This window comes from Musca autumnalis, unplaced genomic scaffold (genome assembly GCF_047663935.1).
Source record: "Musca autumnalis isolate F117 unplaced genomic scaffold, ASM4766393v1 scaffold_3, whole genome shotgun sequence".
Taxonomy (NCBI): domain Eukaryota; kingdom Metazoa; phylum Arthropoda; class Insecta; order Diptera; family Muscidae; genus Musca; species Musca autumnalis.
The window spans coordinates 72489977-72510585 of NW_027411866.1; the positions used below are offsets into that span (position 1 = coordinate 72489977).

Sequence of the window (20609 nt, forward strand, 5' to 3'; positions counted from 1 at the left end):
CGACGTTTAATGCGTATCTCATGAGTGAGCTCCTTACAGCATCCTAGTAATTGGAGTCTAAAGGCCAACATTTGGTGCGTGAATTTTCTTTAAAAAATTTTGCGTTTAAAATTTACAAGTGCCATTCAATTTCCTTTGTACCCCGCGTGAATTTTTTTTCGCGACGGATCTAATGACTCCTTCCGCGATCGAATCCATCCACTAAAACCGCGAATATAGATACCTTGCAAATACGAAAATCGGCAAAAAATTATTTTGACAAATCGGCGTATTAAACGATTTTCTTTAACATTTTTTACATAAATGGAATCCTTTATACACGATTATAATATGTGCGAAAACGAGTGTCATAAATTACAGAGATTCACGAGTAATATGGGGTTTTTACCAAAAATAGAATGTGGAGACGTATTTTTGATGGGTGCTAATGAAACCGGATGCGCATCAAAATCGTATGCAAATTGGGCGATTTTTACCCACTTTAACTGGCGGCACACTTCGGCCCCTGAGTGAAACATCAAAATATGCATAAATATTGAAAGAGATTCATTCGCTGTATCCAAAAACGGATGCGCATCAACTGATTTTAACTAATTAGCGAATAATAGGCTTTTTAATTTCCACATTTTTTGAATGATTGTAATTTCAATATTACTCTTAATTTCCTATCCTTATAAGTTATCACAGTAAGCAAATAAGGTTTTACGATGGTAAACCATATTTCTTGATGAAGTTTTAGCAGTACACATTAATTATTGTATGGGGTTTTAGCGAAGTAGTTGGAGAACTCCCAAATATGTTTTCTAATTTTTCGAATCAAACCAAAAAATATATTTGCAACAATATTTTCCAACAATAAGTTTTTCTCTTTTGTTGTTGCTATAATATGCAATTTATGTACCCAATCTCTATAAATTTTGCATCGTATTTGTCTACGCATTGTCTGGATTCCGCATATAATTTGGATTTACTTCTATAAAGTACAGAAAATGGATGGTAACCCTATATAACGGCTGTGGCCAAAAGTGGACCGATATCACATTTCTTTGTAAGGTGATGTTCTAAACTCTGAGTTCACTATTAAAGCCTACTCCGTTTGAAAATTTAATTAATATATGTAAAATACCTTAAATCGAGATTGCCAATTGATAAAAATTTAAGTTAGATATACATACATATTATTTAGAAGTATTTTTGTCACCCTTTCCCATGTAAGTGCCGCCACTGTGCATTGGGGCCAGGCTTTTTTGTGAGGACCATGACCGGTTGCAGGGCTTAACTGGCTTATCCTTACTTCTACTCAACAAGACTGAGATAAGAATTGCAGAAGGGGTCATGACTGAACATTTCTATGTAATATTTAGAACTTCTTTGTGGGATGAAATCATTATCGATTACTAAGTCTACAGTGAGGATGACGAGGAAACAGAACCACCGAGCACCTTTCGCTTTTTTCGCCTGTAGCAAAGACTCTTGAGGCCTTAGTCCTCTCCAGCGTCAGAAATAACTATCTAGTTACCGATCATCAGCATGGATTCCGTTTGTTTTATCTCTAGAAGCGAAAGCATCAAGGCCTCTGCGCCAACCCACGATTACAAAAGGTAATCTATTTGTTGTTAGAAAAGAATTGAATACGATCAATAAACAGCAATCATATTTATATTAAGAATTAATACTGGTTGTTTTTATTTCACTTGTTCTTTTCTCCCTCCACTGCTCATCATATACGGTAACTGAGAAACATACCTATGGATCACCCCTCCCTCACCTCAACATTTTATCCTATCGAACTGGAGAATTTGTTGGTGCCCAACTAAACATTTGGTCGCATCGAGCCGAATAGAAGCCAGCCTTTTTGTTGTCGCTGCTCCAGTTGCCTATTCCCCCCTCTTGTATTGTGATACAACGAGATTTGAAGCCTTTGTTGTTGTCTTAGGACGGACAAATATTGGATAAATTGGCATCATATCTAAACAACAACAAATCACCATACTAACACCAGGTACGTAAACTCAGATTTCTATAAAAAGTGAGCTACCGCGAGTGTTAATATTTTTCGTTTGAGCAGTAAATAAATAAATCATTGGTCGACTTTCAATTGCCCTACGCGAGTGCATTTAATTCGTTGCTTTCCTTCCCCCATCATACAGTCCACACAAAACTTATTGAAATCGTTGTTGTACTGATTATCCAATGTCGCGGTGATCATACAAATCATTATCCGTGTTGTTGTTATTCTTGTTAGATTTGCTCCAAATCATTTGGTCTCACCATAACAACACACACATAAAACCGATCGCCTTTTCTCATTGCAATTCCTATTTATATCTAAAAATCACTCTGGTCGACTATTAACATCACTACGTGTGTTAATTATTTCGTTCCTCCATTTGAAACCCTAGTTGTTGCTAGTTTTATTTTGTTGTACTGATCACCCTACGTCGCGTTGATCATACAAAACGTCTTCGTTTTTCTTCATAATATCACACAACTCGTTTAGTTGTTGATCTCATTTGAAAGGCCGATACCTTTAGTGAGAATTCGCTGTGATATTTACAAAAACAAAACCCATCAAATTTCCAATCGGATTTGCATCGGTTATTGAACTCTCGCTTTGGTAAATAATAACTCTCATTGCACCGATTGTTGTTGTTATTCCTCAGGGTTTTTTCTAACGAAGCCCTTCTGTTGAGAATTTGCATTGTCAAATTTACAATAACAACATACATTCATTTACGCTCCACATATTGTCGTTTGGTTTATTTTGTTGTTACGATCCTCGCCAACCACAAAATATTTGGTGTTGTTATTCCCTCGTTTACTTAAAAACCCTTTGAAAATTTGCACTGCCAAATTTACAATAACAACGCACTATCCAAATTCTCACTGCATTTGATTTCTTTGTTGTATAGATCCCCAACCAAACACATTCGTTTTTCTATTCTCCTACCTTTGTCGGTCAGGTATTTATTCTAATTTGAGAAATTACATGGTAATTCTAACAACAACGTTCCCGCCTTTTTGCCGCGTCCATGGCACAATTAGGAAGGTAGATGCATCAGCCCAGCTGATCGAATCTAAAACGTCAAAAAACTAGGAATTCGCCATGAAAAATCAAAACAAATAACCATATGATTGGGTAAGTAAGAGATAGCATGTCATCACTTTAAAGACAAACACAAGCGATAAAAAGAGACAACAAGAGACCATTCTGCGAAAATTTTGACAGTTTACATTACAAAAAAAGTTGCTTTGTTGTAGCAATTCGCCGATGCATCTACCTTCCTAATTGTATCATGGCCGCGTCTATTAGTAACGTTGTAAATATTACCAACAAAACTCTGCTGATCCTCAGAACTCACTTGCTTGGTCGTTTGCAACGTCTGCTGTTCAGTGGGAGCTTCGCTGTTCACACATATCCATTTCTCTTGTGTTGTCGAGTCCTCTTTGTGCTATATTCGTTGATGGTTTAGCACAGTGGGGTAAAATAGCACAAATAGTTTTTTTTAATAATTGTTTTTCAAAATTATTTTTCGATAATTTTTTGATTAAAATTAAATAAATTGATCAAGCTCGAGGTCTGTGTTTTATAAAATATCTTTATTTATCGATATTTCGCAATTGCATTGAATTGCATCATCAGGATTATCAGTTTTCGCATAAATACGTAAAAACCTAACTTAATATTTACTTATAACTAGCGTAGATTCACTACCGTCGTCATGTGATGTAAATATTGCACTGCAATATTTACATCACATGACGACGGTAGTGAATCTACGCTAGTTATAAGTAAATATTAAGTTAGGTTTTTACGTATTTATGCGAAAACTGATAATCCTGATGATGCAATTCAATGCAATTGCGAAATATCGATAAATAAAGATATTTTATAAAACACAGACCTCGAGCTTGATCAATTTATTTAATTTTAATCAATTAAAAAGGTCGAATAAATCCAACAAAATTGATAATTTTTTGATATATAATTAATTGGCAGTAGGGTTTTTCGAATTTTTGGACAAATTCACCCTACATTCGGCATTTATTGCACCTATTTCGAGCAGAGAATATATGTGAAAAATACTAGTTTTTTCGACATTTTTATATTGTTTTTGGCAATATTTGTTAAACATATTGGATTAATATTTGAGTCTCCGTAGGGGTTTCGGTATTTTTGGACAAATACACCCTACTTTTGGCATACTTTGCACCAACTTGTCAACCGAACAATATATATTTCAGACAAATTAGTTGATTTGCGTTGATTTTCTGGTGCAAACATTAGTGTTTTCCTATTAATAGCTTATCTGTCTCTAGATTTTGGACAACTACACCCTACCATTGGCTTATCTCACCTTATCATACACCCTACACTTGGTAGCACCATACACAGCTTCGTATATGTGCAAATTTTTATCATTTTTTTTTTTTTTTTTTTTGGCCAAATTAAAGTAGTTTTTGTTAGCCTGAGAAAGTTTCTTTAAATTTTCTCTTATTTCGCCCTACTTTAATTTCAAATATCATCACCTCTTGCTATTATTCCTTTGTATTTGTACAATTCTGGAGGTTTTTGTGGAAATTTCTTATTTCCTTTGAGCTATAGAAATTTGTGCTTCAACTGAATTTCTTTTTTTCAACATTCGTTGCTAATTTAATTGTAGATTTTCTCTGATTTTTGTGCATTTAAACTTCGAAATGTCAGTCACCCCACACACTCGTTTTGTTAGAGCTTCGGACATATTTTCGAAATGTGTAGCATCCTTTGAACGGATTAATGAGTCCACATATACTGTCTATAATCTCGAAATTCGCAGTTCAGAATTTCAAAAATTGTGGCACAAAGTCAAGTGCGCTTATGATGAGTGCAGAAACTACCTCACGACATCCGAGACTGCACAGACTGATGGTATTGATGTCGTTGAGGAAAAGTACGCCACATCCTACATTGCTTACCTTCAGTGCATTAGCACAATTAGTCGGCATCTTGAGCGCCTTAAAACTCCTGGTAGTGAAACTCCTTCACCTGCTATAGCTCCAGCTGTTTATCCACCTCCACCAAATGAATTGTCGAACATGTCTAAAGAAACTTCGACTCCAAGTTTGATATCCAGTGAGTATTTAGCTTCGGTTTCTGTGCAGTCAGATTCTCCCAGCGTTCTTGCTCACCCAGAAAAGTCCTCCACCAAAACTGTTGCAACTCAAAATTCACCAGTTTTCAAGAATTCGAAAACGTGTAGTACCCAGACTGACGACATCACCTTTTATGAACAGTCTTCATCTGGTTTGTCAGTGAGGGAGTCTATTCCTTTCCAGATTGATGCACCACCTGCCTGTCCTTCACCTCCTCAAATCACCACCACCACAAATTCTTCTGCTGCCCCTATTGCAAACCACTCCATGTCAACTGTCGATACCCATTATCTGTCTTTGCCTCCTATCGACATTGATGTTTTTGCAGGTGGATTTATGTCATGGCCCACGTTTAGGGATTTATTCACCACCCTTTTCGTTGAAAATTCGCGTCTGTCAGACGTTGAGCGCCTTTGCTATTTGTTGCAGAAAACCGCCGGTGAGGCTCGCGAAATCGTCTCGTCATTTCCACTCACCAATTCTGGTTTCCCCTTAGCGTGGAAAGCATTGTCGGATACGTATGACAATAAACGTATCGTGGTAAATAGTCACATCCAACAATTGCTCAGTCTCCCTTCTTTGGATAAAGAAACTTGCTCTGGTTTGAAAACCATTCAGCGTGGGATTAGTAGTTGTCTTGCTGCAATGACCGTCTATGACGTCATCACGGATCATTGGGATCCAATAGTAGTTTGTATTTGTTTGCAGCGTTTGCCAAAGTTAACTTTGACTCTGTGGGAGCAAAGTATCAAGAACAAGTCTTCGTTGCCTTCTTGGCGAGACTTAGATGCTTTCCTCACAGAGAGGATACAAACATTGGTTTGTATTCACAATATGTACGGGAATCAACTCACTGACTCGTCACCCAATAATGTTGCTCTATCTAAATCCTCCAAGCAATCGTTGTCCAAATCGAAAACTTCATCCAATAGTTCAGGCCAGAAATCTTGTTGCCCAATTTGTTCTAACCAGAGTCATGTTCTGCGTCTCTGCCCCCGGTTCAAAGAACTTTCGTTTGAGGACAAATTCTCGATTGTTAAAAAGTATAAGTGCTGCCTTAATTGCTTATCTCGTGGTCATGCAGTTAAATCTTGCCAGAGCAAACATAATTGCAACTGGTGTAAACAACGGCATCATAGCCTTCTCCATCGACCACAAGTTAGAAGAGTTATTGCTCCGGCCACATCAAAACTGTCTCCGTCTTTTACTGATGTCAAAAGTCGAGATCCCAGTTATGTTCTGTCGCAGCCCAGACACCCCCCAGGCAGTTCTACTTTGCCATGCACTTCTCCGACTTTTACAAATGTCAAAAGTCGAGAGTCTAAGTGTACTGTGTCGACTTGCTCTTCTTCCAAACGCCAAAGCAATCATACAGACACTAATACCTTGCGCAATAGTAAAGTTCTTGCTGCGCCATCTTTGTTGAAACCCACTCCGGCTTTTACCAAAGTCAAAAGTCGAGCATTTACTTCTTCATTGTCGAGATCACACGCAGGTCAAAAGCCAAGTATTTAGCCCTTCTTTGTCGCGCTCGAATACCTCTCCGGCTTTTTCCAAGATCAAAAGTCGAGTATTTAGTCCCTCTTTGTCGCGTTCAACCTCCTCTCCGGCTTTTACTGATTTCAAAAGTCGAGAACTTCGTTTGTTTGATCGGACTTCGGACAACACTAAACTCCTCCTCTGATAATAGTTTGCTTTTGGGAACGGCCAAAGATAGTTTTGAATTCGTAGCTTCCCAAAAATCTATTTTCGGGTACCTCCTTTCGGGTTCAGTTCCTACCGTCTCTAGCACATAACCTCACAATCGATAGTACTATTTAAAATCGACCACTATAGTCAAGTGTAGAAACATTCAGTACTATTATATCTTAAAAACTAAAATTGAATTGTTCAGTGACTCGTCTCCATATTCTTGAATCGAGCGAATATCGGAGTCGATCATTTCTTAATTACTCGTTTATAGAAATCGCTAATTTGAATTATAGCTCGCTTGAAATCTGAATTTACGTTCATTCTTTTTACAATTATTTCTAGTTTTAATTGTTGATACACGCTTACGTGTATCAAGGTGGGCGGCAATGTATAAGTTAGATACGTTGGCCTTCAACTTCTCGAGCCCAGTCGATCACGGATGCTGATTGACAGCTCGGGTATCACCTCTACAAGTTCCCTCTGCGGAGACCGGAGAGTGTAGATACCAACGGGCGACGGTTGTTGTTGGTATGCTCATTTTGATACATAGGAGAGACTGTTCTCTCACTGGAATAATTGTAGTTGTAGTAGTAATAAACGAAGATCCTCTGCGATCAACACGATCCTCTGCGATCACTAAGATCCTCTGCGATCCACGTGAACCTCTGCGTTCACTTTTGTTTTATCTCTAGAAGCGAAAGCATCAAGGCCTCTGCGCCAACCCACGATTACAAAAGGTAATCTATTTGTTGTTAGAAAAGAATTGAATACGATCAATAAACAGCAATCATATTTATATTAAGAATTAATACTGGTTGTTTTTATTTCACTTGTTCTTTTCTCCCTCCACTGCTCATCATATACGGTAACTGAGAAACATACCTATGGATCACCCCTCCCTCACCTCAACATTTTATCCTATCGAACTGGAGAATTTGTTGGTGCCCAACTAAACACTTATCAAAAGCCTTAGATACTGTCAGGCACTACACGCTATTTGAGGACATTGAACAGACAACCCTCCGGTCAACTCTGAAACGTTGGATAATCAATTATATGTGTGGACGCCAGTCGTACGTGGAATTCAGGAAGAAGAAGTCCAAACCCCGCAGTTCTCCGGAACTGTTTAACCTCTATCTTTCCTGTGTTCCGCCCCATCTAGACGGCATTGAGATCGTAAAGTATGTGGACGATTGTACAATCCTGGCGTCAGGTACCTACCCAGATGACATCTGTGAGAGACTGAACCCCTATTTAGCCGATTTTGCCACCTTTATCCACGTGAGGAATATGAAGATAGTTGAATGTCGAGATCGATGAATGTCGAGAATTCCGACCACAAACTGCCCAAAATTCTAGGGGTCACATTCGACACTACGTTCACGTCGTCCGCGCATGCTGCAGCTATCTGCGACAAACTGAAATGCAGAAACAAGCTCCTCAAGTCCCTAGCCGGCAGCACTTGGTGTGCAGATAAAGAAACCCTGTTGACCACATATAACGCGATAGGTCGGTCTATGGTAAGCTATGCGGCGGCAGTTTGGTCCCCGAATTTAATTGATACGCATTGGTAAGAGATTCAAAATTGTCAGAATGCCGCCCTGAGAACAGCAACAGGGTACCTCCCCAAGTCTTCAGTGGACCAACTACCTGAGAAGGCAAAGATTCTTCCGGCACAGCAACACAATGAGATGCTTTCGTTGCAGTACTTGCTCGGGTGTTACCGTGAGAGCCATCCCAATCACCATCTGCTGGCTAGGCCCGGCACACCTAAGCATATCAGGAAGGATATTCATGCTCTAGAGCAAACCCGTTCGTTAATATTGTTAAGGTTACGAAGTTTTTCGGCAAATCACACACACGCGACCCGAACGCAAACTAAGAGAGCAAATGTTTTGATTTTTTTACTTCAGTCTTGTACTGAATCTCATGCAAGCAGGTTGATGCCGCTTTATTTGTTTTTGGGTACACTGAAAAGCTTTTGCAGTTGTACAGCAAATATGTGGAGGGAAGAATTTGATAATGATGTTTTGTTTTGTATTAATATTTTTAATGACGCAGGATACATCGTCTGCAATGCAACAATAAATAAATGTATATCCATCTTACCTTAGGCGTCATTATAATACGCATACAAAATATCATTTAATGACGGGAAATGAGCGAAAAAAATTATATGACAGCTTAAAGATAATTTAACAAATAATAATAGGAGGGTTAATATTATAAAAGACAAAGGCAATTATGATAATGCCACAATCAAGGCCTCATATAAGATTGCTTTGGTATTGGCCAAGAAATGTAGACCTTTTGAAGATGGGGGGTTTTTAAAGAAGTTTTTATGTCAGTATTACCTCTTTTGGAGATAATGGTAGAAAAATGGAAGACATTTTCAAAGAGGTGCCTTTATCTCGGTCCACAATAGTCCGCCGCACCGAGTCAATAGGGAAATTCATAGAAAAAATATTTTTTTATGCTTAGAAAGTCTTAAAAATCAATTTGTTTTTTCCTGGGGGAGTTTGCCGTTCTCCTACCAGGCGCGTCTTCCCGGGTGGCGGATGGGAAGGGGGTCACTGCAATGTGCGAAAACGAAATCGTCCTAGGGCAACCAAGACGGGGCCGTTTCCGCACATTGTGGGGACTCTGGGGGTCTTTGGACCCCCCGTGGACCAAAAACTGGATCGGGGTAGTCCCCTTAAATAATTAACTAACATGGGTAGAAGAAAAAGAAGGACTAAAGTTACGGTGCAGGGAGTTAATAACCCAGTACCGGCGGCAAGTGTTGGTGTGACCACAAGCCATGTGTCGTCGAGATCAAATGATTGTGATCCGGCTGTTTTAGGTGTGGATGCCTTGGCACCTACAGCTGTACCTGCTACAAGTGCATCAGTTTCTAACCCCAAAGTTGACGACTCGGTTTCTCGTAAGGATCATGATTTGACCAGGGCTGGTGAAAGCCAGTCCAAGGCAGACAGGACTGCAAGTGTGGGCGGGGACGACCCTAAGACGTATCTCAAAAAAACTATCGACGACAGTTTAGAGAGACAGAGTAGGGAACTCCTCGACCAGCTGGAAAGGCTTGTGCCGGAAGAAACCACTGAGGACATGCTCCCGGAGGAACTGCTGCACAATCTTACTCTGACTGACGACGAGCTGGACACCACGGTGATCCCGGCCAAGTCTACACGGGTAGATCGTTGCAGCCCTGACGAAGGGGGTATGAGCCTGGTGACTCAACCGGAGGCAAGTCGTATTCCGACTGGTCCTGTGTCGGCACATGCCGACAAAAAGCTTGAAAGGCAGGAGGCGACGGAAATGATGTCCGACGACGGGGAATCGGTAGATGACCCGAAAGCGGACAGCTGCTCAAAGTTTGCCTCGGCCCGCAAAGCATCGGATGCGAGACACTACAAGCGTGCCGTATCCTATCTCCGCAGGTTTGTAGGGAAAGATGCAAACTTGCATTCGGAGAGGGAGGTCCACCTCATCAAGGGCAAGTTGAAGTTTATGAGGAAGTTCGAAAGAATGTACCCTCGTGAATTTCATCGCGAATTCCCGGTGGAGAGGATCTTCCTCCCGGAAGACGTAGTAGAGAAGGCAAAGCCTGCTACCTCCAGTAAATGTGCTGCGCCAAAATCTTCTTCTTCGAAGCCTATCCCGAACCGAGAGGTAAAGAAAAAGGCTATTGAGAGCACCCCTAAGCCAACAGTCACCCCTAGTGGTGATCGAGCGGTAAAGGACTCTGCCTCAAAGCCCGATTCTGCTCCAAAAGGCAAGGGTGACGCAATCGAAGATGCTGGTCTCAACAGGGAGAGGGCTGGATCAGCTAAGGAAATATCGTCTTCGGGTGGGGAGAACAGCGCCTCGCAGAGTAAATCTGTGAAGCGTGTGCGCTCCTCTGAGGGTCCGCAGCCTTCAGCCAAGAAGACGATGACTTCTCAGCTGATCGAACCATCAACCTCGTATGCAGCGGCCGCTGGGCGTGTGACCAAAGAGAAGCAACTGAGTACGGAGAAGGTCTCCGCCTCTTCTGGAAAAGTTAAATCCAAGGTACGCGGTCAAAGGCGCAATAAGCCATACGGTAGACCAACTGCTGTGACAGACGATGGCCTGCAAATAGCAATCATCGACAGAGCTGATCCAAATGGAAAAATCAGCGACAGTCACTGGTTGCTATTTGAAACTGGTCTTCGGGCTGCGATAGTTTCTGGACCGGAAGATCCGGAAGACCGTCAGCTTGGCAGCGCCTTCTTGCGTAAGGGTGTCAAGGTCATAAACTGCATGAATGAGAGGTCGCGAGACTTTCTCGTTCAGACAGTGAGTGGTCTTGGTGCTCTGTGGGAAGGAGCTGATCTGGCGGCGGTCTCCCTATCGGACATCCCGTCTAGAAAGGTACTCTCAGCGTGGATTCCCCCACCTACGGTAAGCAAGGAAATCCTGCTGAGAATGCTGAGGTTGCAGAATCCCAACCTTGTTACAACAGGCTGGACTGTTATTAGTCTAGTCCCCTGTAGCGAGTTGGGAGGCTTAGTGGCCAGAGTGGCGGTCGACCCCCCTGGGGAGTTATACTTAAGAGAACGTGAGGGAAAGCTGAATTTCGGTTCAGGATGGGTTCGGTTTCGATTGAGCCCACCTCGCGAAAAACAGTAAGGGCAGGGAAGCGGCAAAGGCTGCGCATACTGCAGATTAATCTGCACCATTGCAAGGCCGCTGCCGCTGAACTGCTCTTGTCCCTCACGAACTCTGAAGTAGACATTGTCTTAGTCCAGGAGCCTTATATCTATAAAAATAAGGTTTCTGGACTAAACAATGCCAACTTCGACGTCTTTGCCGCGTCCGAGGGGGACAAGGTAAGGACTTGTATAGTAGGTAAAAAGAGTTTAAATCTAATCTTTTTATCTAATTACAGTAACGGTGACATATGCACGGTCAGGATGGAGCATGGAGGAAGCAAGGCCACGCTGCTGTCATCTATATATATGCCTTTTGAGGCCCCAGACCCACCCAACCAGTGTGTCCGACGTCTGCTTGACGAGATGATGGGTACCTGTAACGTAATCCTGGGTTGCGACGCAAACGCTCACCATTTCCAGTGGGGCAGCAAGGACACCAACAAGAGGGGTGAGTCCATATTCGATTTTATTTTATCTTATAATTTACGGATATGTAATAGGGGTAGTGATCCAACGTTTAAAATTAGGAACAGGGAAGAGGTCATTGACCTAACCCTTTCTAATTTAGATGACTCTGTCCTGAGGAATTGGAGGGTATCTAAAGAATGTTCCTTTTCGGACCATATGCAGATATTCTTTGATGTCTCTCTGGACAGAGGTCGCCAAATTCCTTATAGGAACCCACGAAGGACAAACTGGGACAAATATACGGAACTAACGAACTCGCAACTAACTCCTAATATTAGTACGGAAACAGTTGATGACCTCAATGGAACCGTTAAAAATCTCACTGATGTTCTTCTTCGTTGCCATAAGGAGTCCTGTCCACTAACATATCCTGGGAGGAAATCTCAACCGGTGTGGTGGAGCAAGGAGCTTGGCGAACTTAGGAAAAACACTAGACGACTGTATAACAGGGCGCATGAGACTAAACTCGATATTGATTGGGACTCCTATAAAGTGAGTTTCAATAAATATAAGAGTGAAATCAAGCGGGCAAAGAAAACATCTTGGGTTAACTTCTGTGAGTCGGTAGAAGGAGTTAACGACGCAGCTAGGTTTCGACGACTACTCTCCAAGGACCCCAAATCCATTGGAAGTATCAAGAAACAAGATGGTGCGTGGACAGACTCCGCCACTGAGACTCTTGATCTCCTTGCGGAGACCCACTTCCCAGGCTGCAAGGATGAGGATACTGTCAACAACGAGCGTGACGACTTCCGAGTTCAGGAGCCTTTGGATTTGGTACTCATTGACAGGGTGGTCAACAGAAGTAGAATTAAGTGGGCGGTCAGCACTTTTAAGCCTTATAAGTCTCCTGGGCCGGATGGCATAACGCCGGCGATGCTACAATTTGCATCACCGACCTTATACCAAATCCTGGAGGAGATTTTTAGGGCGTGCTTGACTTTCTCTTTTATACCGGGGCTGTGGAAGGAGGTAAAGGTAACTTACATTCCCAAAGCGGGAAAACCTAGTCACTCTGCACCTAAAGACTACAGACCCATAAGTTTATCATCCTTTCTCCTTAAGACACTCGAAAGACTGATCGACCTGGAGATAAGGAGTCAGGTAGACACCGTCTCTATAAGCAACTCACAGCACGCCTATGTTAAAGGTAAATCTGTTGAGTCTGCCTTGCATGAGGTGGTCGGCTTCATTGAGAAAAACATGGAAGACTCAAACTTTACCTTGGCTGCCTTTCTAGACATAGAAGGAGCTTTTAACAATGTAAAACTTGAGTCCATTAATCTCTCACTGAAGAAAGTTAATGCACCTGAACCCCTAACGTGCTGGATTAATAATATGCTTCAAAGCAGGATTATAAATTCTAGCATTGGGGAGATAAAAATAAGGAAAACAGTGACTAGAGGCACCCCTCAAGGAGGTGTGCTCTCGCCATTACTGTGGCTCCTTGTTATAAACAATATTTTGATGGAGCTGGACAATCAAGGTATCAAAGTTGTTGCTTATGCCGATGACGTGGTACTGCTGATTTCCGGTAAATTTCCGTCAACCATTTCGGAGCTTATGCAAGGAGCACTATCAACTCTATCACGCTGGGCCAAGGCTAATGGCCTTGGGGTTAACCCAACGAAGACGGAACTGGTAATGTTCACAAGGAAGCGTAAGCTCGGCGCCTTTGTTCCACCAACACTGGATGGGGTGCAGCTCCAACTCTCCCCCGAAGCAAAGTACCTTGGCACAATCCTTGACTGTCAATTGCGATGGGATAGGAATGCTGAGGAGCGGGCGAAGAAGGGAATGATTGCACTTTATTCATGTAAGAACTCCATTGGGAAAAGCTGGGGACTAACTCCTTCGATTATACACTGGCTGTATAATACAGTGGTTAGACCCATCCTATCCTATGGTTCTCTCGTTTGGTGGCACTCATTGTTTCAAAAGTCAACATCCACTAAGCTCGATAAGGTACAAAGGGCCGCCGCAACTCTTATTACTGGAGCTACCAGGAGCACGCCACAGGCTGCACTGAACGCAATGCTGAACTTAAGACCATTGAGTATCAGCATTAAGTGTCAGGCAACCAGGAGTGCCCTGCGGCTTCATGAACAGGGTCTTTGGCGTGGTCGTACCTATGGGCATGGGTGTATCCTGAATGAATCAGGTATTTTTGTGAACCATTGTGGCAAAATAAGTGACTATATATCACCAGTCTTAAGATTTGACGATATAGAAGTCATTATACCTAGTAGAGACGACTGGAACCGCAGTAACCCCCCTCTGGGCGGTCTGGCTATATATACAGACGGCTCCAAGATGGAGGAAGGTACCGGTGCCGGTGTCTACTGTGAAAGTCTATCACTTGAACGCACATACAGGCTAGACAGCAACTGTAGTGTGTTCCAGGCTGAAATCTTCGCGATTTGGAAGGCGGCGGAATTGATTAAAGATCTGGATGCAGAAATCTTTGAACCGGTGACTATCTATGTGGATAGTCAAGCGGCTCTTAAAGCCATCAAATCCTGTAACATCAAATCCGACGTCGTCCTCAAGTGTAGAGCAGCTCTGGATGCGCTAACTAACGGCTTTCGGCTATGTTGGGTACCTGGACATCGTGACTACCAGGGTAATGAAAAAGCAGATGAATTAGCTAGACGAGGATCACAGTCCGCTGATCTAGCTATCACTGACTCTATCAAACCACCCATCTGTCACTTTTTCCAAAAAGTCGAAGCGTTCTCTGACGAAAGAGCCAGTGAATTGTGGCGCAATGAACCTAGGTGCATTGTGGCAAGATCCATATGGCCGTCTCTGTCAGCCAAAAGAACGAATTCGTTGTTGAACCTGAGCAAAGCGGAAGTGAAGGTAACGACGGGAGTCATCACTGGACACTGCTATGTCAGGGCCTTTACCATTAAATGGGATAGGGATGTTAATGACTACTGCAGACTCTGTGAGGATGAGGAGGAGTCGGAGTCGATCGAACACCTCCTGTGTCGTTGTCCAGCTCTGGCTCGTAGACGACACAGACTAGTGGGTGTTCGTTTTCCGCCGTCTCTAACCTTCTACTCAACTGTGGAACCTACTGTAATCTGCAACATCGTTAAGAATCTAAAGTGGCTGGGACAGCGCAACCTAAACGCGTAACGTCTTTGTCTTTTCGATTATTCTGCCTACCTCGTCTTCTTATCTGTTTCCTAGCTCTTTTAATACTTCTTATTCCTATTTATCTATCCATCCTATTAATTCAATTCTATCTCTCTTATCTATTTTTATCTCTCTCCACCTTTTTCTAAAGGATGATCACAATGGACCATAAGGTCTCCGAGTGGCGCAGTCACATTTAGTGGCTGCACATCCTCTAACCTAACCTAACCTTCTCTCAAAAAAAATTAACATATGAAGAAAAATACTCTTCAAATTATGAAGTTATTTACATATATTATGGCTTTACCTAATTAATTGCGTGTTGCGTGTGCGTTCGAAAAAAACAAAAACAAAATACATGTATTTGTTTTTGTTGTCAATTTGAAATACATGTATTTTGTTTTTGTATTTTTGAACGCACACGCAACACGCAGAGCTATAGGTTTGGCCTTTAGGTTTGTCCTTGTACTTTCTCAGTAAATATTTCTCAGTAACTTCTTTTTAGAGAGTAAAGCATTTTATACTCTTTCAAAGGAAAAAATTAAAAAAGTAAAAAGACAACATTCAGTAAAAATGTTCAATTTGATTAATATTTACAATTATGATATTTGAATATTTTAAACTTTTGACAACTGCCTAAAGCTACAAAATGTTACTGAACAAAATTCCTTCAGTAAAAATTATAAGTTCTCAGTAATAAAAATTTCAAAACAAGTTTCTCAATTCATTCTCTTTTACTGAACATTTGTGTAAAAAAACAACATTCAGTAATAATTTGTAATAATTATTACAAATTATCGAGTAGGCAGACACACTTATTATTTTTAATTTAAGTCATACAAAGCGAACGCGCCAACAATATATTTTTCTTATTTCACACCTAATATGAAAATCATCACCCTGTTCTGTCAGTGTAATTTTACCCACACATAAACAATTTAAGCGCTCGCTCTTCCTGGTCGGCTATGCTCTAGAGAGGGAGATCCAACAATATAGGAGAGACCCCCTAGATCAACAGGCATATCAGGCAGGTCTGAATAGCATTCACACGGACGCAGTTGCTAAGGCCATAAGCAAATACAGTGTGAATAAAGTCCTCGGAGTACATCCCCCATCTATCGCAGTTGATGAGCGTCAGCTGTCGCTTAAATTCATATTGGGCACGTATCCATAGCACCGTGCAAAACATCTGCCCAGTATGCGGCATAGGCCCGCACGACACACTGCACCTTTTCAATAGCCCTGTCAAACCCACTCATCTAACTCCATCCAATCGAAGTAGCCACTTTCTTGAAGCTGGAGAGCAAACACAATAATAAACACTGTTACAACATCAATAACCACCAGTATTCAATGTGAAACAACACTAGACACAGACTTGTCGGTGATTATGTGTTCTCGTCTGTCTCTCATCAGACATGGACTCAGCAGTCGTCATTTTCTCAAGAAGTCTTTGATGGCTATGTTGAAAGTACTCCGAGCGTCTTTGAGCGGCTGTATTAATTACGAAGGCATTCGAAACGATGAACCACACATTCCTGCTTAGAAATGTTCACACACCTGTTTGCTAGGCCTTTATGTATGTATCAAACTTAGGTCAGAAGTATTCTGGTCTGGACACACAACCCGAATAAGAAAAAAAACAAACATAAAAAATATAGCCACTGCTACAACAACACCTCTTTAGCAGGAACACTGAAATGGCAGCACTCCGTTGCTGTCCAGTGAGACATCTTTCAAGATACAGCAGAGATGTAATAGTTCAATAAAGATTTTATTGGCCCACAATTTTAGTTCAATATTCCCATTTTCTTTCACACCAAAATCATGATCGCATTGACACAACGAACGCAAATTTCGCAAGTTTAAAGCGTATGTCAATACATGTTCGAAAGGCATTTTTATCGGCGAGTTAATACGTTCAAAAAAGCCAACAAAATTCTAAAAACCCTCTGAATACATTTTTTTAGATGAAAGTCTCAATTAACATAAGTTGAGGATATATCTCTGTTGTTAAACCTATCAGTCGGTTTTTTACTTGACTTACCTTTACATGCCTTGTCATGCATTTCCTTGTCATCGGCAATAAGTTCTTGGAATTTGTGTTGTAAATTAGAAGCTGCTTCTTGTATGGTGTTAGCTTCATCATCTGCTTCAGCTAGAGCTTTCAAATATACATCCATGTCCGCTTGAGATATTCTAAGCATGAAAATAAAAAAGCATAACATAAGAAAGATTTACTAGTTAATCGGCTCAATTTTTCTTACCTTATCCGCTTATTTTCCAAATAACGAACAAACTGAACTTCACTAGGCGTTAGGAATAGTACAGCACGACCATTGCGTCCAGCACGTGCTGTACGACCAACACGATGAACAAAATCGGCAGTTTTTTGGGGTGGAGAATATTGTATGACCAAATCGATTTCGGGAACATCTATGCCACGACCAACAACATCCTAAGAGAATCAAATATTAAATTATTTTTTGCCCATATTCCAAAATCTGTATGAACTTACTGTTGCCAAAAGAACACCAGATTTACATTCACGGAAACCCTTGAACACGCCCTGCCTTTCTGTCTGGGACATTGAACCGTGTAATCTACAAAAAATAAACAAAGTATTGGAAAAGTTCAGTTAATCAATACGCCGGCTACTATATCTTCACGTAGAAATAATTTAAATAATATAACTATTAAATCGGCATTGTAAAAAAAGTATTCAACTCACCTGAAAAATCTTAAGCCCTTTAACAATGGTTCATTTGAATCATCATCCGATTCTTCTTTGGCCAACTCCTCATCTTCCTCATCAAGTATCTTTTGGGTAAGCTGTTCATTAAGTAAATCATGATGGAAATTTACCATTTCCATGGTACTCATAAAGATTAAAGCCTTAAATTTATCTTTACCGCGATACTCATGAGCCAGCAGACCGGAAAGTGTTACCAGACGTAACTTTGGTGCAACCACAACATAGGTAAGTTTCAAATTTTCTGGTATTGTTAAGATACCGGTCGAATCTTCACCATCCAGCACATCAGCAGTGATAGCTTCTATGGTCTCCTTATTATAACCATCTGCTGTTTTTATGGCTTTTGTAGGATCTTCATCACTGTTGTCAATGAAAATCGGGTCACTTAATGTTAATCCAGCTAATTTTTGTACAGCAGCTGTTAAAGTGGCTGACAACAACATTCTTTGTAATGGCTCAACTGAACCACCTTCTTTTGCCTCTTCCGTTCGTTGCTTATCAATACCCTCAACAATTTGTTTAACATCACGTTCATAGCCCATTTCCAATAGACGATCAGCTTCATCAAGTATAAGAAACTTAGCCTTACTCAATTTGAAAGACTCTGTGTGCAGTAAGTGATCAACCAAACGCCCTGGGGTTCCCACCAAAATGTTAATGCCTTTACGTAATCTGGCTTTTTCGGCTTTACGCCTTTCACCACCCATCAAGGCACCGGGCACAATCCATGTAAAAGGTTTTACTAGCTTAAGGAAAAGCTCGTAGGTTTGTATGGCCAATTCTCGTGTTGGCACTATAACAACCGCCAATATACCACAGTCGCGGGTAGTTTTTGGACGTATCGAATGAAGTTTTTCTACTAAAGGCAATGCATATGCCAAGGTTTTACCCGAACCAGTTTGAGAACGAACAAGAAGATCTTTACCTAAAATGAATAATAACACATTTAGATTTCCAAAAGTAGTTAAAAACAATATTCAACATACCCTCTAAAGCTTTTGGTATTGTCTTCTTTTGCACGGTTGTCAAATGTGTAATACTCAAAATATCTGCAAGATTTTTCACGGTATGAGGGTGCAAATCCAACGACTCCACTTTGGTATTATCGAAAATTTTCTCTGTAATTGGCTTGACGAAACGTTGTCCCAATTCAACTTTTTCTGGTTGGTCTTTGAATAGGCCTATTTTACGTACACTAGAATCACCTGGACGTTTAACGCGAAAAGCATTACTTTTACGAGCCTCAGGATCTACATGCCCCAATTCAATGTCCTCTAATTGATTATTATCCTCCTTGGCTCTCATGGCTTCACGTTCCTCCCTCTCTTTTTGCACAAAAAGATCAGCAGCTCTTGGTTTTTGATTGGGGTTTTTGGAGAATTTTTTAATACCAGCTTTGAGTTCATTATCAGACAGGGTACGTTTATTGAGAGGCACACCACCTTGACGTTCACCACGTTTCTGCTGAAGGCGTTCTTGCCGTGTTAATTTTGTTTTAGGGCCTTGTTGTTTAGTTGCTGTCCCCGCTGTGGGAGCTGTGCAAATGTTTAACATCAAGTCTCCAGCCAAGTCCTTCGCTTTTGGTACTCTAGCATAGGATTCTAAATCAGAACCATCATCATTTTCTTCTGGTTTTGGGGGCGCCATTACAAAATTCTTTTTAGGCACTTCACTGGGAGTGTCATTAGCTTTTCGTTTCACTGCAACTGATTGACCATTAGCTTTGTTGTCCACTTTTCTGCGTATAGCTATAGATTTGGCTGGCTGTTGCTGCTCACTTTGTTCCTTAAGTTTGTCATCTTTAGTAACAGTTGTGTTTACGGGACGCCTTCTTGCCACGATTGCCTTTACTTTTTGTGTTCCACCACCAAACTCAAATGCAAATCCACTACTGGCTGAAGAGCTCTTTGATTTCTTTTTCATGGGAGGAATAGATTCCTGATAAAGAAACAAACCTTAACGATGGAAATAAAGAATGACAACTTTTACATACCTCAGGTTTACTACGCATTGGCTGTTTTGCTGTGGTGATATTCAATTCAATGGTCATCTTTGAAGTTAATTTGCAAAAGTAATTTCCAATTTATTTAAATCTTGAAATAGTTTAGCAACCTCTCGTGTTGTGCATGTGTTATCGCTTCGTTTGTTTTGATTCAATTTTTTTTCGTTTATCAGACTTTTGACGTTTCTCTTTGTCATAATTTTAATATTTTATGTATGTATTTATACACAAGATGTCGCTGTATCTATAGGTGTCGGATAGAACCCAGTGTTTACACATGCCAGTGACAGTTCGAAAAATGCAATACATACCATACCAAAGGATTACACATGCAAGTAACTTGCAGACAGTTGTGTATACATATTATAGTCGAAACTTCAATTTTTTTCGAACTGACACTTGCATGTGTAAACGTTCGGTAAAAAATTGAAGTTACTTTCAAAGCACTTACATTGATTACTGACAAGGAAATTTTGTCGGCAGTGAGGTTGTTAGTTGGTGTGGCAGTGAATATGTGTGAGTGTATTGGTATTTTTCGAACTGCCACTTGCATGTGTAAACGGGGGGATATTACAATTAAGAAGGTACATGGCCCAATAATACAGGTCCTCTCTCAAGCGAATTCAAACAAAAACAAAGATTTGAAATGTCAAAATTCATAAACAAAGGCGAAAAATTTGTTTTCGCCGACACGGAATATGTTTGAGGCGAATTTCTTTATTGTGAATTAAGGTAGATGCAT

The 20609-nt window shown here is 40.9% G+C and overlaps 1 protein-coding gene across 1 annotated transcript in view; it reads right to left on the bottom strand.

Annotated features, from left to right (window-relative positions):
- Positions 1-20165, bottom strand: part of LOC141400135 (probable ATP-dependent RNA helicase CG8611) — a 46705-nt gene extending 26540 nt beyond the window's left edge. The window contains exons 1-6 of the mRNA XM_073979579.1: positions 19859-20165; positions 18852-19803; positions 17842-18790; positions 17629-17713; positions 17378-17568; positions 17158-17309 (exon numbers count right to left, since the gene is read on the bottom strand). Of these exons, the coding sequence (XP_073835680.1) occupies positions 17158-17309; positions 17378-17568; positions 17629-17713; positions 17842-18790; positions 18852-19803; positions 19859-19915 (2386 nt within the window). The 5' untranslated portion in view covers positions 19916-20165. The remainder of the gene's footprint in view (positions 1-17157; positions 17310-17377; positions 17569-17628; positions 17714-17841; positions 18791-18851; positions 19804-19858) is intronic.
- Positions 20166-20609: the final 444 nt, after the last annotated feature.